Source organism: Rosa chinensis, chromosome 7, assembly GCF_002994745.2.
Source record: "Rosa chinensis cultivar Old Blush chromosome 7, RchiOBHm-V2, whole genome shotgun sequence".
NCBI classification, from domain to species: domain Eukaryota; kingdom Viridiplantae; phylum Streptophyta; class Magnoliopsida; order Rosales; family Rosaceae; genus Rosa; species Rosa chinensis.
The window spans coordinates 43,808,816-43,830,414 of record NC_037094.1 but is presented as its reverse complement, the minus strand read 5'-3'; the positions used below and the strand labels follow the sequence as shown (position 1 = coordinate 43,830,414).

Here is a 21,599-nt window from a genome sequence, read left to right as displayed (position 1 = left end):
CTTTTTTGTCAACATCAAACAAATCTCCACCGTCCGCTAAAAACGACATCACACGAGAACCATACACGTGGCCCACGATCACACTTACGCCTCGGTTACAAAATCAATAATCACTCGTATTAATGGCTAGGAGACGGGAGTGCTGCAGAGACGTTATTCCACACGCTAGCCCAATACATGTTGGCCACGTGTCGGGCACCGTCAGACGAAGCGTCTAGCCAAAGCAACAATCGAAAAGGCAGGTAACAAATCGTGAAAAGTGAAACAGTCTCAGCTAAGCGCAACACCGCTAGCGAAACTTCTCCTTTTCGTCTTGCAAGCGAGACAGTCTCCTCTAAGCACAACACCACTAGCGGAACTTCTCCCTTTTCTTCTTGCAACCGAGAGTCTCCTCTAAGCTCAACACCGCTAGCGGAACTTCTCCCTTTTCGTCTTGCAAGCGAGACAGTCTCCGCTAAGCGCAACACCGCTAGCGGAACTTCTCCCTTTTCATTTTGCAAGCGACAGTCTCCGCTAAGCGCAACACCACTAGCGGAACTTCTCCCTTTTCCTCTTGCAAGCGAGACAGTCTCCGCTAAGAGCAACACCAACTTCTCCTTTTTCATCTCGCAAGCGAGACAGTCTCCGCTTAGAGCAACACCACTAGGGGTGTGAGCTCCAGAAAAAAAAATTTGTCGAGTTAAGTTGAGATCGTTGGAAATTAATTTACAATCTCAGTAATGATTAAAGTGCTTGAGAATATTTTTGGAAATTTTCACAATGTGAAATCCTTAATTTATGGATTGGATAACAAAGTACACGTCACGACAAGTTCGTCGAAATTTTCGGAGAATTTTCTGGACACCTGAGCCATTTATAGCTATTTTCCAAAGTTGTGGAATTTTAGAAAATAAATTAAAGAAATAGGATTTTCTGCGGTGCAATCCTGGCCATTGATCTATCCACCGCTTCATCCTGGTCCTTGATTTCAATTTTGGTTCAGGTATATAAAGCCCTTGATCAGATCAAGGACAGAGATTCAATTAGAAACCACGAGAGAGAGAGAGAGAGAGAGAGCTGGGAGCTCTGACCTGGACGCAGCGACCCGGCAAGTGACCCGACCGGAACTTCCACGTCCGGCCACCCCACGACGGCATGTGGCCACCAATAGCTTCGTCTTGTCGTCGTCGTCACGGCTGTGTCCTTTGACTGCCCATGCACCGGACGAGGAGGGGGACTCGACGGTGAGAAGCAGCGACTGCTCCGGCGAGTTTCTACAATTTCCGGCCACCGTTTGGGCCGCATTCGGTATGGAAGTTCCTCCTTTCGCCTTCTTCTACACGTTTTTGTAACTAGTTTTTAAATTGGATCACGTTTTGACGATTTCGTTTCTGGGTTCATCTCGGTTCTGCCGTGTTCTTCGTTACCGGCGACTTTTCCGGCTCTTCTTGGCTTGTTCCGGCCTCGAATGCAACTGCAGACAAGGTATTTAGCAGCTGGCTAGGTAGATCAGGTCGACACCCTCAATTCATCACCAACCCAGTTTCGACAGTGAGCTCGGGAAGCTGAGTTTGGGTTGGTTCAAGGGATTTCCTATTTCGAAGGTATAATCTCGAACTAGATTCTTGTGTTGGTGATCAGAAATTATGCTACTAAGCTTGGTTTGATATGATGAAGTTGAAGGCTCTGTTATCGAATTGGTTATTTTGTCTAGAATTTTGACTATTTGAGTTGATATCTACTGTGGACTATGTCAATTGTAATGGTGAATGAGTTTGGAAAGGGTTGCTTAAGGTGAATGTGTTTTGAAAATGGTGAATGTAGTCAGTCGACGTTTTGCAAGGTTTCCCATTGCATTTAGTATTGAAGTGATTATGTTGATTTAAATTGGAAGAGATTATATTTTCAGTTAAGGAGAAAAGTTAGGGTTGGGTGTCCTTACTAATTTTGGGTACACCTTGTATGAAAATCGGAAAGTATTGGGTGTCCATAGTTAATTCCATCGAATTACTATGCGACGAAATTGTTAAGTAAATTTGAGATAAATTGTTGATGAAATTGGAAACAGGTTCTATGCTTGTGCATATGTTAAATGGATAGAAAGTGAAAGAAATTGATATATAAGCATATATATTGGGTGGCCTTAATAATCGGGTGCACTCAATATATGTTTGGTCAATATCGTAATTTCAAGTGAATGTTCGATAATCTAAGTTAATTATCGAACCTATCACGATTGGTCAAACGTGGTCAAATTGGTCAACCCAGGAAAGGCTGGTTGGATGATTTAGTAATCGTCGATATTTCACATAAATTGTTCAAAAGATATTAACTATCGAAATGTCGGAACTCAGGACTATAGTTGCCCGAGGAACGGAAGGTTCGCGACTCTCGGAGTACGTGAGAGAAAGCACTGGAATCAAGTAGGGGATTCAGGACTCTCCTCGGTTAGTGATTTTCTCATATTGTTATTAAATGATGCATGTTAGTTGGTATGGTTTGGTCATGTTCAAATGCAATGCATACTAACCAAACCATGTGAGAAATGTGATGGCTTGAGAGCGAAGGGTAGCTCTGACTTCCTTGGGTTCGATCCCCAAAACCTCCGGAGGGTTAGCTACACCGGTCGGACGGTGAGCGATCGCAATGACGACCCGATCCTTGTGTGTAGCTAGGTAGCGGACGCTCTCGCTACGCTTACCTGGTGATAAATTAAATTGAGGTAAGGTCGTGTAGTGGGTCTATGGGACCGGCCATCAGGTAATACTTGGTTTTGGCGCCGTATTTATTTATGCATCAAGCATCGGTTTTCAAGTTGAAAAATATTAAAGTTTGTCGTTCTTTTAAATACTTGGTTTAAGCACGTTTTCATACTGAGGCCTCCATAATTTATTTATCGATTTTCAAATCTAGTCGAGATAGAGATCCTGTTGAGCAGCGAGGACGAAAGCTCACCCCTACAACAGTGTGGATGCAGGTACTGTGCACTGGTGACGGGACAATAGCAGAAGGAGCTGGGTGTGCGGAAACAAGTTTGGTAAATCGTCGTTTGAACCTTGTTCTAAATTCTATTTCTCGAACTTCGTATTCCGAGACTTGTTAATAGTTAGCCTTGTGTCAATGTTGGTTGAGTCCTCATTTCCTTGAAGTTCGTACCTCTTGTGTGAGAACTCATTTCAAGTTCTAGACGAATGAAATAAATTTTAACAACTCAAGGATTTTCACCTCAAAAATATTTGTAGCTTCCGCTGTGTTTGTACAAAAAGTTTTCAAGCAAAAATGCCTAGCGGTTCTCTAGGATATAAATCGAGCATTCGGTTTATGTTTTAGAGTCTCGCGGCGCTGTGACGTGCTTAAGCTGGTGAGGTGCAGCTTGGGTCGTTACAAGGGGAACTTCTCCCTTTTCATCTTGCAAGCGAGACGGTCTCCGCTAAGAGCAACACCACTAGGGGAACTTCTCTCTTTTCATCTTGCAAGCGAGACAGTCTCCGCTAGGCCTCATCAAAAAGCCCGCGGATCACGTGGGCCGATGGAGGCCCGCCGGCCCTGAGGGCTAAAAGCCCGGCCCGGCCCGTTAAAAAGCCCGCAAAAGCCCGCCTCGGTGGGTAGTGGGCCGGCCCGCAAAAAGCCCGCAAAAACCCGGCCCGGCCCGTAGGCCCTCCCCGCCAAAGGCCCGCTAGGCCCGGCCCGTAAAAGCCCGTAAAATATTATATATATATATATATATATATATGTAGATATATGTGTGTGTTTATAAATAAATATATATATATATACACACACACACATATAGATATAGATTTGTGTACATGTGTGTTTATATATATATGTGCGTGTGTGTTATATATATATATAACACACATATATATAAATATATAGATATATATATATATATGTGTGTGTGTGTGTTTATATATATATATATATAACACACACACACACACACATATATATATATATATATATATCTGTGTGTGTGTTTATAAATATATATACACACACACACACATATAGATATATATTTGTGTGTGTGTTTATATATATATATTGTGTGTGTGTGTTTATATATATATATATATATATATATATATATATATATATATGTATGTATATGACTATATGTGGGTGTGTGTGTGTGGAAGTTCTTATACTTCTATATAATATATGTGCTAATGTGCATATATATATATATATATATATATATATATTCTACATATCGGTTGACCAATCCGATCGGATTCGAAAATATGGTGAAATTGGCTAAATTTTTTACTACACTCATAATTTATTGTAATAAACTCATCCAACGGTCTGTTTTTCCATTTTCTTTGAATTGATAGGGGTTGCTCTTTGGAGTGTATGAAGGATAAATATAGGTTTATAAGAGTAACTACGTTTGACCTAGTTGATCAAATTCGAAACAAGAACCAAATTGGCTGGATTTTCTACAACCACCATAAAACATTACAATCTCTCCATCGAGCGGTTGGTTTCTCTGAATTCATTTTCCACTTCATGGTTGCTTTAGAATGAACCTAAATAATTAAATGCAATGTATAAATCATACAACTTTAGGAATAAAATTGGTATAGACTAATGTGTTTGTAATTAAAATTAATTTTTTTTATCTTATGTCCACGCACATCCATCGATGGAATATATACAAACGTAATGTGAAAAAATAAACATGTTTTGCGGTTGTCACGCCATCGGTCAACCAATAAAACATATAAGTGACTACGGTTGACCAATCCGATCGGATTCGAAAATATGGTGAAATTGGCTAAATTTTTTAACACACTCATAATTTATTGTAATAAACTCATCCGACGGTCGGTTTTTACATTTTCTTTGAATTGATAGGGGTTGCTCTTTGGAGTGTATGATATATAAATATAGGTTTATAAGAGTAACTACGTTTGACCTAGTTGATCGAATTCAAAACGAGAACCAAATTGGCTGGATTTTCTACAACCACCATAAAACATTACAATCTCTCCATCGAGCGGTTGGTTTCTCTGAATTCATTTTCCACTTCATAGTTGCTTTAGAATGAACTTAAACAATTTAAATGCAATGTATAAGTCATACAACTTTAGGAATAAAGTTGGTATAGTCCAATGTGTTTGTAATTAAAATTTTTTTTTTTTTATCTTATGTCCACGCACATCTATCGATTGAATATATACAAACGTGATGTGAAAAAATAAGCACGTTTCGCGGTTGCCACACCATCGGTCAACCAATAAACCATATAAGTGACTGCGGTTGACCAATCCGATCGGATTCGAAAATATGGTGAAATTGGCTAAATTTTTTACCACACTCATAATTTATTGTAATAAACTCATCCAACGGTCGGTTTTTACATTTTCTTTGAATTGATAGGGGTTGCTCTTTGGAGTGTATGATATATAAATATAGGTTTATAAGAGTAACTACGTTTGACCTAGTTGATCGAATTCGAAACGAGAACCAAATTGACTGGATTTTCTACAACCACCATAAAACATTACAATCTCTCCATCAAGCGGTTGGTTTCTCCGAATTCATTTTCCACTTCATGGTTACTTTAGAATGAACCTAAACAATTTAAATGCAATGTATAAGTCATATAACTTTAGGAATAAAATTGGTATAGTCCAATGTGTTTGTAATTAAAATTAATTTTTTTTATCTTATGTCCACGCACATCCATCGATGGAATATATACAAACGTGATGTGAAAAATAAGCACGTTTCGTGGTTGCCACGCCATCGGTCAACCACTAAAACATATAAGTGATTACGGTTGACCAATCCGATCAGAGTCGAAAATATGGTGAAATTGGCTAAATTTTTTACGACACTCATAATTTATTGTAATAAACTTATCCAACGGTCGGTTTCTCATTTTCTTTGAATTGCTATATGTAGCTCTTTGGAGTGTATGATGTATAAATATAGATTTATAAAAAATTAGTGTCTTAAAAATTTATTTATCAATAAATTAGTATCTATATATAAATATAGATTTTTTTTGGTACAATATAATTATATAGATTGTTATCTTTGGTTGTATTTGATCATTATCCATTGAATTTCCAAAGCTTGATTAAAAAAAAAATATTTGTGTCTTTAAATATTTATTTATAAATAAAGCCCGCAAGGCCCGGCCCGAAAAAGTCCGCAAGTCCCGCTTTATATGGACGGGCTTGGATCCTTTGATTTCTAATAAAGCCTGGCCCGCAATTATTTAAAAATATAGCAAGGCCCACCGTTGACGACCCCTAGTCTCCGCTAAGCGCAACACCGCCAGCGAAACTTCTCCCTGTCTTCCATCAGGTAGAATACTCTCCGCTGACCTCAACACCGCTCGTCGAGTTCACAAGGAGATCCCTGTGACGCTTCTAATAGCTTTCAATCGGTGGAGGGATGTCCGCCAACGGTGCATCCTGAGGCAACGCCTCACTCTGACAATGACCGCCACGCGGCGTTGCAGTCAAGCAATGTCCCTCCGGGACAAGTAAGGGGACATGTCAACAGTCTTTGACAGCCCTGATGAAGCACGTTGACCCCGATACTAGGGTACCAAAGATTGAGCTCGCTACCCAACACTCTCTGCTCAGTGCAGTTTCCCTTCAACAAACAATGTACTGGCCAAAACGGAGGTCTATCTTAGCCGGGGAGTGGGGGACTCCCTGGGGGGCCTAGCAGGGGCCCACCCGAAGGGGTATAAAGCGTTATCTCAGTAAATCCATGGTTGACAACGCACTGACGCTAATTATGCTTTTGCAAGTCTAGCTGAAGTAACGCTTCAACCGCTAGGCAACTCCCCAACCAAGATTGCCCTCCTTGACTGGGAACTTAGGGGACTTGTACTTACATACACTTACATGAGCATTTTTCAAGCATAATTAGCTATAATGAGCCACGCTCATGCTACCGCCAGCGGTACTAATTCCCGCCAGTAGGGTGACCTATGGAATCACATCCAAGCAAGCCAATGCCTGAGCCCTAGCTCACCCCTAGATAACAGCAGAAGCGCCGCTACGCGCCGTGTCAAAATGGCATCAGAAGCTCCAGAAGATGGCAACTAAAGCACATCAGTCCCACATCGAAAACATGGAAGAGATCAACCTCTTCCAAATCTATAAATGGTTTTCTCCTCTCTCCTCATTAATTACGCATTTAGTACTCACCCATTGTTACTCTGTCAATATAAATACATTGACTAACTTAGGCATCGGAGAAGAGAAGACCGCCCAACACGGTCTCCCTCTGACGCCCCTTTGTATTTCACTTGACAGGTAGCGAAACTCATCACGTCATTTGAGTAGCGGTCCGCCCATCGGACCAGCGTTAATAAAGATTAGGCTACCACCCAATCTTAAACATTAACACACCAAAAAAATATATTTTGAAACATGCATCACACAATCAAAGCAATCATGCACAAATCAGATTTTGAATCATTAAGTTCATGTGAAAGTTTGGTTAATAATTATGCCAATCCAAGTACACAAACCATGTCTTTTCAATAACATAAACAATCTGATTTTGACATTTATCCAAAGCCTTTACTACCATTTCGAATTAGGGTTACAAAGCGTAAACCTAATTACTAGCTCCAATTACATGCAATTATCCTATGTTTCGAACCAAAGAACAAAAACATGCAAAAGTTTTCTTTAAAACAAATCAAATTATCTTTCCTTGAAAACTCAACATGAAAAGATCAAGAACACATCACACAAATATCACATAGAAAAGGGCTTCAAAATTATTCCCAAAAATCAGATTATGAACTCTTAGTTTCGGTTTACACAAAGGAAATCAAAAGCAGAATTTCTATTACAAAGAAGACTAAACCGTGTAGAATAGATGAAGATGGTGATATGAACAACCCTTGATTATGTCCCAAATATCCAAAGCAGCTCCAAGGTGGTGATCACGGCAATGGAAGATGGTGGTTACGGCTTTGCTTTTTGGTAGATGGGAAAACCTGAAACTAGAGAGATCAACAAAAGTGAGAATACAAAATTGTGGAGAGAAAAGGTGAGTCTTGATGTCAAGAATAGCTTGTATTTATAGTGAGATGTCAGGCCTTGTATCCCAATTCGTATCCACTTGAATTCTCTTAGTTTGTATTGATCCATGCTTTCCTTTGAATTTTCTGATTAGTTGACTCATCATTGGACCAATAAAATAATTCCACATCATCAAAGCTGCATCATAAGTCCAAACCGTATTCCATCTTGACTCCTTGAAGGTAGGACGACAAAATAATTCCCTAGAAGACTCTAGAATTCACGACAAAAGCAATCAACATTCAATTCGGACTCCTCATTGCACAATTATTCCAATTTCCAAATTTACTTTGTATTTCGCGGCACCATCCCTTGCACATGACGTCTAGACATTTTCTAGAAGCATCATGATCCTTCCTTGACGTCTCCTAACTGCCACAGGTCTCGTGGTACCATCAGGACTCCACATGCTAACAAGTTTTCTAATCCAATAAGGACTTCTTAGCCGAAATCTTCTAGGAGCTTCTAAAACTTTCTCGAGCAATCCTTGTTCAACAGGGACTCCTTGTGACACTAGAATTCCTTATCCTACTCGAATTGGGACTTCTGATTCAACTAGAATTCCAAATTTCCACGACTTAAGAGTTTGAGTCCGAGTCAGCTTCTGATTCCTACTTCAACTTGGATTCCTTTTCCTAGTAGGATTGGGAGAACTTCCGTTTCTTCATTTCTCTTCATTTTTGCCCCACTTGTGCCTTGCCTTAATCATTTTTAGACTTTGAGACTCCATTTAGCTACTAAAGTATCATCATGAACACAGTGTACCTACAAAACACTAACTAAGTTAATATGATCAAGTTAAAGGAAATATCTTAGCAAAATATAGGGATTTACACATTATAAACATTGCATTTTATACTCCTATCACTATTCTTCAACAGAAAAAGTTGAACCAGACTTCAGTTTTAACGAAGACTAATAACTAAGACATAAATATCTCTGAGAAAACTTACTTCACAATGAAATTAATGAAGAGTACCGGAAAGTTGAGGTATGTTCAAACATGCACACACTTCTCTTTTAATGAGGAAGAATAATTTGTTATTTTTATTGATTAAAATGAAAATACCTTCGAGTAAACAACGTGTGACGCAATTACTTAACAACGAGCATAGTGATAGAGATATGAATTTGATCATTTTAAAAAATTAATGGACTGAAGTGTAGTTGTGTCTGTTGTGTAGATACGTTTTTAACAAAATAATGTCTGAGACAATTAAAAAAAAAGGAAAAAAATTTCCAATGGGAAAAAGAAAAATGAAAATAGAAAAATCATTGTGTAAATTGTTGCATATATAATAAAATCCATGTATGCTACTTGAAATATCACCCAATACACATTTTGGTATCTATATAATTTTACGGAGTCTAGCGGTGCCTGTATTATCCCTCTGTTAGCCTCTTTAGTACTTTCATGTATTATTTTATTAAAAATGCTTATGTTGCAACCATGTGGCACTCATGCGGAAAATTATTTTGTGGAAAGAAAAAAAACTTGCAAGAAACCCTAGGGTTAAGCAGTGTGCGGTGGCCGAGGCTCCTTTGGTTGCAAGCTGATGTAGCGGCGACAGGGCTTCTTGTCGCTGGTCGAGACAACTTCGAGCGTGGTTGTATTTGCCAGTCAGTTTGATTCCAGATCACAGGAGGTGGTGCTTTGACGCTAGTCTTTCTGTGATGGAGGAAGAACAGTGGATCGGCAAGGTCGACAGGATCGTGGTGCGAGGTTGGATTTCGGTATTGAGTGCAAGGGATCAAATTCTTTTCTCTTGATTCCGGCTGGACTCTACTCTTAGAGTTCCATAGTAGGGAGCAGCAGGCTCAGCATTTAAAAAATGATGTAATGTTGGAGAGGCCCACCGGACTTGACTGCGGCGGTGATGGACTGGCATGAGTAGATTGGGTTGTTGCTCACCTTGTTCAGGTTTGGGCTTGGGCCTTTGGGCTGTTGGGCTCAATGTTGTGGGCCAGTATGGAGGGTGTATTGCCACCCTCATTATCACTTAGTAATGTAGGTGGGCCTGACCTAAGAGGTGGACCTTCTTGGGCTTTTTGGATCGCTAGATGGTCTAGGACCAATAGGTTTTAGATCAAGACTGCTATGGGAGTTGGTAGTTATCTGGAATAAGATTGGTGTTTGTTTCAAGCGGCTTATGAATAAGGAGGTGCTCATACTTGTTTGTTGGGAAGTGGCTTTCTGTTGGTACTACAATTGCATGTCTGGCCAATGGGGATGCTAGTCAATGATTTTGCCCTAGACGACACAAAGTTTTTTTGTTTATAAGTTCGCTATTTAGTGAGCTTATCATCGACTATAATGAGTCTGTTTGCTTAGAATAGGATTTCCAGTTTTCGTACCAACTATCTTGTTGTAAGTATAGTTAAACTCTAGCCATTGGCAGTATGCCGGCTGTTGATCTAATGATATCAATTTCTTCTTCAAAAAATAAAATAAAATAAAATGTGGCACTCATGTGAAAAAAAAGGGCTAATTACTGTTTAGTACTCTGTGGTTTGAACCCAACATCGATTCAGTCCCTCGACTTTCAATTTCATCAAAAACACCCCTGCATTATCAAATCTCATTTAATAGGTCCTTCCGTCAACAATCGGTCAATTGGAGACATTAACTCGCTGACGAGGCATGCCATGTCATACCATGTGGGCCCCCCCCTATCAGGCAAAATTCCAAAATTGTCCCTGCCTCTCTCCCAGCTCCAGAAGAACTCGGCTTTGGTTTAAAACTCTGCATCTGGCCATCTTCCCTTTGTTTCTACATAATTTGGCTCAAAATTATGTGTAAGTTCCTTCATCTCTTCCTCTTTACTCTTCATGCTCTTATTTGGCATCCCATTAGGACTAACCACTATTCCACCATTCTGCCCCATATTAGGCCTATGCCATCAACCCCAGCTCCATCTCCACCGCCAGAATCACCCTGTTCTCCCCGGCGAGGCCTTCACGTCGGTCTCGAGTTGCTTCAGCAGCTCCGACGACTCCACCAACATAAACGACACTCTCTCCAGAAACCAAACCACAATCATGGCCAGGATCACCGAAAGTGGGTTCCCGCTCTCGTCCATGGAGCTGAAATACGGGGTCGGGTTTGGGTTTGGGAGAAAGGTTGGGGTTTTTAGGGAGGAGGTGACATCCCTCTAGTATCGATTTGGTCATTTGTCGACCCTGGAGCGGGAATAGACGTTGTGAAGCTTCGTGTTTTCCTGCTGTTCTTCGATGAATTTCGGCAACGGAATGATCTACATGAGGTAAGGAAATTGATCCCCTCGTCGTACTCTACGTGTTGGTGTACTTGGTTTTGATATTAATTGAGTTTTGATCGAGTTCCTGTTTTTTGGTGTTCTTGGCCTTCATCGGAGTTCACTGTTCACGATCGTTGTTCTTAAGGTTCTGGGTTCTATTCCGAAGTCGATTCTTGTTCTAGATGTTATGTTGGTACTCATGTACACCAGATTTCAGAATTTGGGAAGTGATGTGCAAAGCTAGGCGTTATCGAAGAGTAGCCGAATTTTGATTTCGGGTTAGGAGACATCTGCTCGGATATTGTGTTCGCAGCAACCCAGACTCAATCACCATAATTCATGCAATTGAGGTAAATCTCAGTTTTTCAACTCAATGTGTAGTGCTGTTGCTTTTGGCAGTAAAGGTTTAGCGGCGGGTTGGGGTTGCTGCGGCGAAGGGAGGAAGGGTTGTTGTAGGGAGGGAGGGCCTCGCGTTCGTCGGTTCTCCTGCGGCGTGATGGAGCCGTCGATGTAGCCTAGGAGATTGTGAGCTTTGAATATGGTACTGGTCATCAGAAACTTCCAGATGGTGAAGTTGGAGGAGTCGAGTCTTATGGGTATGAGACAAGAGATGGAGGCGTAGAGAACGTCCGACGTCTTGGGATAGCCGGAGGTCGGAGACGGAGAGACGGTCATTGCAGAAAAGGTGGTGGTTCTCTCTCTGTGGCCTGGGATTGGGCAACGGCAAGCAGAGTTCTTCTGGAGCTGGGAGAGTGACAGGGGCAATTTTGGAATTTTGCCTGATAGGTGGGGCCCACATGGTCTGACATGACATGCCTCGTCAGCGAGTTAACGGCTCCAATTGATGAATTATTGACGGAATGACCTATTAGATAAGATTTGATAATGCATGGGTGTTTTTGATGAAATTGAAAGTCGATGGACTGAATCGATGTTGGGCTCAAACCACAGGGTACTAAACAGTAATTAGCCCTAAAAAAAATTTGACAATGGTAAAATAGTCTTTTCATTCATATTAGATTTATAGTATTTAATAAATTTTACATTTATAATCTAAAAATATTTTGAAAAAAAAAAACACATAATTTTGTTCTTTTATGTTCTCAGTGCAATTCATTATAGTACATCTGTTTATTTTTGGTCCTTTTTCATATATATATATATATATATATATATATATATATATATATATTGGCCATTGTAAGGGATCACTCAGTAGACCTACTTTTCGATTATATATTCATATCTTAACCGTTCTTTTTAGGTATATATGAGTAGATCATCTCTGTAAATTTTTAGCCAAATTGATAATCATTAAGGCATTCATAACTGTGATTTACAATTATGAACACGAACGGTTCAGGTTAGACAGATTCAGTTCTTCCATTGATTTAATCTAGTTCGATACCTTAACAATCATCAATTTGCTGAAAATTTGAAGAAATGATCTATACATTAGGATCTAAAAACTGAACGGTAAAGATGCCGAAGTATGATAGAAAATTAAGTCTCACAAAAGATCCCTTAAATGGCTAAAAAAATGACTCCCTTAGTAGAAGGGCTTTATCTAGGTCAATTAATGGAATAGTTTTCTTTCTTGGAACAATTATTGAGTTTAATCAATGGAGGCAGTATGTAACTCTAGCTATTTACCCGACTTCATTTCTAGCTTTTTCTTTTAACAACTTAGTTTAATTTATTTTAATTTAGTTTAATAAAAAAATTTGTAAAAGAATAAAAGATAGTCACAAGTACTACATAGTCTCAACGGCCGATAGATATAGTCGTTCTATTCATGAAACACTGGACAAAGAAGAGTCGACCATTGCCCAATTCTCTTTAAACGATTTCAGAGGAGATGGTGGTAGAGACTGGAGATGAGAGCTATGTGATATCCTGCACTCTAGTTGTTTATAATTTTATCTCTACTTTAATAAAATAATGGACGTATACTTTTTTTTTGACAGAGTAATATAGATTTTATTTAATCCCAAAGCCAGAACAGCACATACAAATAAGCCCTATATTCTTGTACCCTAAATCAGTGGTCAAGCAGTTAAGGGAATACAGGTACCATCCACTAGTACAATGAGGCTCACTTATACAAGAGCCTACACAACTACAAATCTCAGCTTACACTAAGAAAACTATCTTGAATCTCCCTTCGTCAATGCACTCAATTGTGGTACTCCAGGAGATTCATTAACTTGGTGTAAAAAGAAACCATAATCGTGCAGACTTATGTTGACTAAGCCTAGCTAGCCTTTCTTGGGCCGAAGCCCACTATCTGCCCAAAAATAGGGAGTTATTGGAAAAGTAAAAACATAAACCACAAAGCAATAGTTGAGCCCAAAAGAAAAGCCAACCCAAGGTCCAAAAGGAACAGCCCATCTCAGGCCCAAACACCACCTCCTCTGTTAGGGCAAACACTGCACAGCTGCAAAAACAACCACCTCCCCTGCCACAACCGCCAGCACCCATCCAAGCAGACCCCATCGTTTTGCCACCTCGACGATGCTCCAAGAAGTCCGAACGAGACCCGGCGTACCGAACACAAACCCAAATCCCACCAGATGTGGATCCGCAGCACCCCAAGCAGTCGATCTCCCCCTTCACGCAGCCGCCGTAAGGGACCTGTGCCGCGACCTCCATAGCCTCAAAGCTGCAATCTAGAATCCGACACCGACCTCCCACCGGAAACCCCAATCCCGATGATCCCAGAGAAACTCAAGCTTGCAAGAGTCGCTCAACTCCATTGACAAACTCAATACTCCCCGCCCGGCTGCACTCACAGCAGTCCGACAAGACCAAAGGCCCCGCTAGGCGCGGGAGCTGCCGGACGAGACTAAGATGAAGGGAATGAAACCCTAGGTTGGAAGAAGACGGCAGTCGCTAGAGAGAAAAAATTTCCTATTTTCCCCGTAAAAACTATAATGGATGAATACTAAAATGATTAACAGAGATTTTACGTAATCCCAAAAAATGTGTAGATACAAAAAAAATGTATTTCGTGATGGTTGAGCTACTATGCCAAGATTTTGCTCTTCCATATATTCCGTCCACCACTAGCCATTTGGCCATATATGCTTTACCCCACGTGACCTTATGGCAAAATTCTACATCCATTTGGTGAAGACATAAAAGTTCCTATTCCTGTCTACTATATAATTCTACTATGAATGAATGATTCTCACCCTACCCATCACTAACAAACCCACTTTCTCTTCTGAGTCTTCCCTACACAGAACAAGGCACTATTCTATCTCTAACCTACCAAGCTAGATCTGCCAATGGAAGATCTGATCGCCCAGTTCAGCTTCCTCTCCAACCATGCCCTGCAGGATAAAAGCTTCGACCCCTCCACCATCGAAGACCTGATGAAGCTGTTCGAGATCGAAGCCTACAAGTCATGGGCTGCAGTGGAACTGGAGCAGCAACAAGAGGTGGAAGAAGCCGAGGCTTCCCTGCAAGAAGCTGAGGACTACATGGACTCGGTGATGGAGAGCGCCATGGATGAGTTCAGACGCTTCGAAGAGGAAATGGAGAGGATGTCGAAATATGAACTCGACAGCCTTGTCAAGACTGCTGAGACTGCAAGGAAGATGGGCAAGTTCATGGAGAATGCAGCCACTCTTGCTTCCAAGAAGTATATTGAAGCTGCACTTAACTCTGCCACTGCTTCAATGAAATCTGCTTGGAAGGGAATTTCAACTAACAAGGTTCACCCTTCTTAGTTTACAAGAAATTTCTAAGGCCATCATGCTGGTTACTTTTATCAATTACAATTGTATTACTACCTATATTTGCCTAATTTGCATATTATAAGAACTGGGTTTTGGCATCACTGTGGATCCAGATGAATTGGCTTAAAAAATAATAATAATAAGATACCCTTGATTAAAGATCATATCTTTCTTCTACATATATAATACATTTGGGAATGAAATCTGTGTCTGTTTTAATTAATTGACGGGGTATAATAATGACAACAAAAATGATGATTATGATATTGATCGAAACTTTGGATCACAGAAATTATCGAGTAACCTGTGGTAGAGGGCATTCTCCATTTGTGGTACTTTGCTTTTTCTTATGGGGTGAAAAGGAAAGAGGAAAGGGGATAGCCGTTGTGGGAGCTTATCGTTTGTTGCTGATTACTTTGGGCATCAATTATTGAGGATGCTTGATGAGAAATTATACCGTTGGCATAAATCGGCTTTTCGCCAAAAGTATTTGGCATCTAGTGAAGTAGTAACCCTCAGAAAACAGACGACATCTAACAGAGCAAGGCATATTTCATTTCTAAAATCAAAATCAGATCTTCAGGTGTCTCTAACACCAATGGATTCAAATAAATAGGTTTTCAACCTAGTTTTCTTTTCACTTTCCATTTCTTACAAGTCAGTAAAGTGACAAGTTAAGCACCGGCAGACCAAAAGAATTGCATGAAAAGGGACTGAATAGAACTGGTGACAAGTTCTAGTGAGACCAACAAAAGTTGAACATTCAAAATTGTTGCATTATAACATTCAAGACATGGGATGAACAAAATTGAGTCATCAAGGTAGACAGACAAGAACCCACATATCTATCGACTCACATATCCATAGATTGGGGTACAGATGGACCTTCAGATTTCATCCCTTTCTTCTTGCTTCCACCTTTCCTCTTCTTGCTTCCACATTTGTTTTTCCTTTTCTCTGGTTTTTCCTCCTCTCTCACTGGCTGTGTCCTCTCTAAGTGTTGATGAATGGCAGCTAAGGCATCCGACTGGAAGGCGGGATGATTAAGAACTGTAGTCAACTGCTTTCCTTCCTTCAATCTGATGAAAATGGAATCCATTATCATTTCATTCAAATTCCACAACTTGGTGAAAAGGAAAATCAAATCCTGCAACAGAATTTAAAGCCAAAGAGGTCGAAAGCTTACATTAGCTTTCGCATAGATTTACAATTTCGCTTGAAATCTGATGGAGGAGTTGGTTTCTGTTCACCCTTCAACTCTGGCAGGAACTCTGTTAGGGCAGAGAGATCATACGCTTTCAGTTTCTTCTGTCGGCTACGGAGTTTCTTCTTCTGATGAAAGATTAATAGTTTTACTGATTAGCATATGTGACTTGAATGTTATCAAACATTAATAACTTCTATAAGTATAATATCCATGATAATAAGAATACCAAAAGCCTGACAACATTATTGAAGAAACAAAATGCCTTGTGAAAAGTATTGTCATAACGTGTTAGCAAACAAAGGGAACAGAATTTGAATAAAGATCCAGAAATTTTGAAACCTTTGTGCAAGACTTGCTAAAATTTTAGAAATTTTAGTAAAAATGGATTAATGCATAGAAGTATTTCTCTTTCAGCCTTTTTCTCAGACAACCAACCAATGCTTTCAACAGCTCTGCCTAAACTTTCCATCTCTCTTGAAGAAGCATATATGTTTTTTTTGACTCGACAGTATGTGACTGAATGTTACTGGACTGACCCCATCCCTATTTCAAAATTCTGTCAGGATGGTTAGGTGAAAAATTCTCTGCAGCCTCAGTGTTGTTGCAAACAAAGAATGCTCTAATTATGTGAAAGAGAGAGTTCTGTTCCTCCAGCCAACCTTTTTCAAAACTATCTTTAAACTTCGTAAAGCTCGTGTTCTTTAATTTTCTGACTCATATTCCTGCCTCGGTAATTCTCTGCATCACTCGGGTGATAAAATCTACTTTTGTCCTATGTGTTGCTTCCTATCAACTCCCTCAGTTGGTTGTTTTTGAATGTCTACTAGTCCCATGATTTTTAGCTTCATTAATCATTTAAATCGACAATTTGATGGAAAAGAGGTTCATGACAATGAAAAGCAAAACAAAACAAACAAGTTCGAAAGCAACTAGACTCCTAATAAACTGCCAAACTCAGAGACAAAAAAACCTTAACCTAGAGCTGCTTTCCAATCTAACAAAATATAAAAAGATTTCAAATCCACTGAAACAGAAGCCTCTAAAGTTGACCTGGACTTCACTTTTTCCTGAAGCCTGCACATCTAATCTTCAATTTCTTATTCCTTTCCATCCCGAGAACCCAAATCCGATCCCTGGCAAATTGATCCTCATGGTTTTCGAAGAATTCAGATTTTCTTCCAACCTGTTTTTGGGCTTTCAGTACTATAGTGCTCTCATCTGCCCCACAAAATGTTCCATGTTCTTGTTGCTCCTCTTATCCAAAATGATGGTTGTTTCCCATGAAATTCTAGAAAAATTATTTCCTCCACTACTCTTACTTAATGTAACTGTTTTACAAGCTGCACTGCATATCCCAACCCTATACAACTTTGGCAGCTCCTGAGTCTAATCATTGTCTATGATTAAAATGAACTCTCCACAAGAATTCTTGTCCATTCTATAAAGATGCTCATGAATGCACTGCTAAAACATGTAGAAGATTGTTGGAATCCATTTGTCATTACAGAGCATGAGATGGAGAACTAAACAGAAGAATGGTCTACTTTAAGTGTTAAGAAAAAGGCAATCTAATGGTCATTAGTTGTATGTGCTAGGAAAAAAGAGCCAAAAAAAAAATTAAAAATGGAAATACATGCATTAGAGAGGAAGGGAATAAGAAGCAAGAAGAGAGAGTAAAGCCGAGACAGGACACTTTTTCTCAATGGGGTAAGTAAGTAAAAGGAAGAAGACCAAAGGTTGTAAAAAATATGTTAGTTGTTCACAGTTATAAATGTCATACAAATAGAATATAACAAGCAAAATAACCTTTTATAGCAACAAAACCCAGATTACATACAACCCCAAACTTTGATTTGATCAGATTGCTGAGGATTAAAGATTTGGATTTTATTGGTAATGAATGGCACGAGTTGAACGGACAAAGAACAAGGTTGAGATTTGAGAGAAGTAAAAGGCAGAAGTTTTTTGTTGATGGGGAAACAAATGAATCGGAGACTAAAAAAAAAAGTAAAAACAGGACTCCTCATAGATGTGGGGTAGAGAAACCATTAACTTTGATCTAAGTTCATAAAAAAAAGAAGCAACAAAAAAAAAAAGGGACAATTATACCTATAGCAGCCTCATAGATGTCGGCAGATAATTTAGACCAAATAGCATCACTTTTTCATATAATTTGACACAAGAAAGCGAGTCCTTAGCCAAATCTATCTTGCATCTCGTTTTCCACCAAATGGTCACCCATCAAGAGCTCATCTTGCCACATGCTCTTTCTCAACTGTTCCTTTCTTATCCAACCATCAACCTGTGCTGTGTCAGGGGTTTGTTCGACCTCCATGCCCATGACCAGCCAACACTGACTTAACAATAATCCTGAATTTCTCTCTCTATATCATTCTATCTAATAAGAGCTTGAAATTGTCACAGACTATTCTGTCTACTTTGGTCCAAAAATGTCACTCCTGCCCTCTTCTTTCGTGTCCATTCCAACAAGACCACCGAGCAAGAACCCAAACTGCTTTATTTTCTCTACGAAAGAAAGGCAATTCTCCTGTTCCAGTCCATGCACCCTAAATGCAATTGTACCATGCATGAAAAGACCCCTGTATCTAGGACCACTTTAATATGACCCTCCATGAAGCAACTGACAATATTTACCTATCTTTAGGGTTTATCCATTTATCCAGAAAAACATTTATCCAGTTTGAATGGCTTCAGAAAAACTGTGAACTCCTGCAATTTAGATAAAACATTTGTAATCCTCCCCATGAATCTGATACTTTTTAGCTGTCTATTAACTCACCTTTCTCAAGAGCCCCTTCCTCTGGTATGATTTAATTTGTAATTACCTCAGCTCCTTGTTGCCAGCTCACTATTGGGCTTTGTAATTCTAAGCCAATGGCTTTTCTACACATTTCCAGAACCCATTCTGACTAGAAACATGTCTCTAGGACTATCATCTCCATGTAGACTTGGCAGGAGCCCATTCTGTCCCATTCTATCTAAACTAAGCAAAACCTTTGACTATTTTCATGGCGTAGGCTCTCAATCTGTTTCTATTGATGACCTGATTTTTATTTCATTGTTATTGTCCGTCAAAGAAAAATAAGCTTCATCCAAAAACAAACAAAACAGAACAACCGTACTAGCAGCAGACCAGGAATCCACTCTAAAAGTAACAACAAAATAACAACAGAGCACAAGTCACAACAGAACCAGGCATAGAACTAGAAAGCTGCCAAGTAATAAAAGCTTTCCAATCTAACAAATTGGAAGAAAACCCAACCTCCTCAAGGCATCTGAAACACAAGACCACAAAGATGACCGATAAACAACCCTATCCCCGACTCATCCACATCCATGTCTGGTACTCTTCAAAGATTTGTCAGTTCCTTTCCATCCAAATGATCTAACTATAGCTAAGACCCTTCATCTCCACATAACAATAGCCCTTTTACTCCTACCAAATCCCATGAGCCTGGCCAAAGCAAGGAATAAAACCCCTCTGGGTGTAGGAAAGTCATCCCTGCATCTTCCATTGCCCATAGCTCGGAAGCTACTGAACAATGAACCATAACATGATTCACACTCCTGACACCCAATGTACCAGTATGGAGATAAGCAAAAATCTGGTCTTGTTTTCTAAAATAGATCATTTTGACTTTGAAAGGAATTTTGCTTTCCATATCACTTCAACTAGTTCAAACCTGGTCTAGTGCCAAAGTCATAACAAAATCTGAATATGACCTGCCAAACAAACTCCTTCCAAAATCCCCAACAGTGAAGACAACTCCTCCTCCTCCTCCAACTCATTCAGATTCCTTCTAAACCCAGACAACTCCTCCTCAGTGTGGAGTCCTCAATAATCTGCAATATGTGTACCATTTCTATTCTACTCTAAAATCCCAAGATAAGTGTTTGCAGCTCACTTTCTCTCGTCCCCTCATGAAAAAAAAAAAAAATCAAAGGATATTTCATGAAAATTCAGCTTGCAAATTCAAGAATCAAACAATAATACCTATGATCAGAGTGACACTACATATTGAAAGGCGTCCCCAAGCTCTAAGCATTACATTACAACACATGATATACAATTGTTATCAAATAACAGAGAAAAGTATATACTGAAATTTCTTTTATCTTAACTTTGTAAAACAAAATGGGGTAAAGTAATGGACTTATTAAATAAAGAGAAAGATGTAGATTCTTACCTTAACGATAGTTTTCTGGGTACTCAAGGTAGAAACTGTATCTCTAACCTCTGCATTAGTCATTGGAAAATTATACTTTAGCGAAAGGTAAATGTATCGAAACACAAGCATGTGCCTCATGGCTACTTATTAGAGAACAAATGCTCAATCAATTGGGACTAAAAATCTTTACTATTTATTTTCAAGCAAATAAGACCAGAATTAGATAGACAAACCACGACAAGCCAGCAGAGAATAAAATAGAAAAGCAAAACGAAGACCGAAGTGAGAATCGAAACTCACTGGCATAGAAATCGAGCTTCTTTTCGAATTTGCGGTCGGCTTTGGTCGACAAGTCTTGCCGTGAACCAGGCTTGCCCATGACTCAAACTAAACGCAGTCTTGCTTATATGGCTTCAGAAGAGACAGAGAGCAGTTTTGCTTCCTTTGTTACCGCCGCAGACTCGGAGAGAGAGAGAGAGAGAGAGAGTCCAGAGATACAAGGAATGAGAAAATTATATATAATTTTTTGATTAAAAAACGTTTTTATTAATTTTTTATATTTTTTTATTTATCAAAGGCCATTCATTTATAATTAGGGCCGTGACCACTTGCCCAGAAAACGCCCAACATGAACCCAAACACCCCACTTAGAGTTTTTTACTCCCATTTACCCAAACCAACAGCGGAATGACGATTTTGCCACTACCCACTAACTTACCCCACGACTCGAGTCAGTTTCCTCTCAACACAATTCAAAACGCTTTGACTCTCTCCATAGTTGATTCTCCCTCTCTCCCTCTCTCTCTCTCTCTCTCTCTCTCTAAGTCTGGGTAAAGGACAACGATAATCTCCGAAACCGGCTATTACGATTCAAGGTCCGGCAGCGGTTGTGTTTTCTCCGTCATCGGAAGTATCGAAACAGGTAAAAATTGAATTTCCGATTTTGTTTTCCATATTTTCAAGTTTTCTGAGAAATAGATTACATATAACTTCGATTTGAACTTGTTGATAGCTTCGATTTGGTTCATATCTGTGAAATCTATGATATTGACTTTGCATGTGCGAAAATCTGTGAAATCTAGGGTTTCTGGTTCATAGGTGTGAAATACTGTTCTGAAACTTGTTTTTTTTTATTATAAACTGTTAATTGAGTG

General features: G+C 39.5%; 2 protein-coding genes across 2 annotated transcripts; one reads left to right on the top strand and one right to left on the bottom strand.

The window, feature by feature from the left end:
- Positions 1-14,473: 14,473 nt before the first annotated feature.
- Positions 14,474-15,212, top strand: LOC112180064. The gene has a single exon (XM_024318565.2). It carries the CDS (start codon positions 14,596-14,598, stop codon positions 15,037-15,039), a length of 444 nt encoding a protein of 147 aa, XP_024174333.1. The 5' UTR covers positions 14,474-14,595; the 3' UTR covers positions 15,040-15,212.
- Positions 15,213-15,651: 439 nt separating this feature from the next.
- LOC112180063 lies at positions 15,652-20,932 on the bottom strand. The gene is made up of 4 exons (XM_024318564.2): positions 20,746-20,932; positions 20,464-20,513; positions 16,235-16,380; positions 15,652-16,127 (listed from the first exon to the last, which is right to left on the bottom strand). Exons 1-4 carry the CDS (start codon positions 20,822-20,824, stop codon positions 15,902-15,904), a joined length of 501 nt encoding a protein of 166 aa, XP_024174332.1. The 5' UTR covers positions 20,825-20,932; the 3' UTR covers positions 15,652-15,901.
- Positions 20,933-21,599: the final 667 nt, after the last annotated feature.

Coding starts and splice junctions, on each gene's coding strand:
- LOC112180063 (XM_024318564.2), bottom strand. CDS start 20,824: ATGGGCAAGCCTGGTTCACGGCAAGACTTGTCGACCAAAGCCGACCGC. Junction 20,514..20,745: donor GAAGCTCGATTTCTATGCCA/GTGAGTTTCGAT, acceptor TGACTAATGCAG/AGGTTAGAGATACAGTTTCT. Junction 16,381..20,463: donor CCCAGAAAACTATCGTTAAG/GTAAGAATCTAC, acceptor ATCTTTCATCAG/AAGAAGAAACTCCGTAGCCG.
- LOC112180064 (XM_024318565.2), top strand. CDS start 14,596: ATGGAAGATCTGATCGCCCAGTTCAGCTTCCTCTCCAACCATGCCCTG.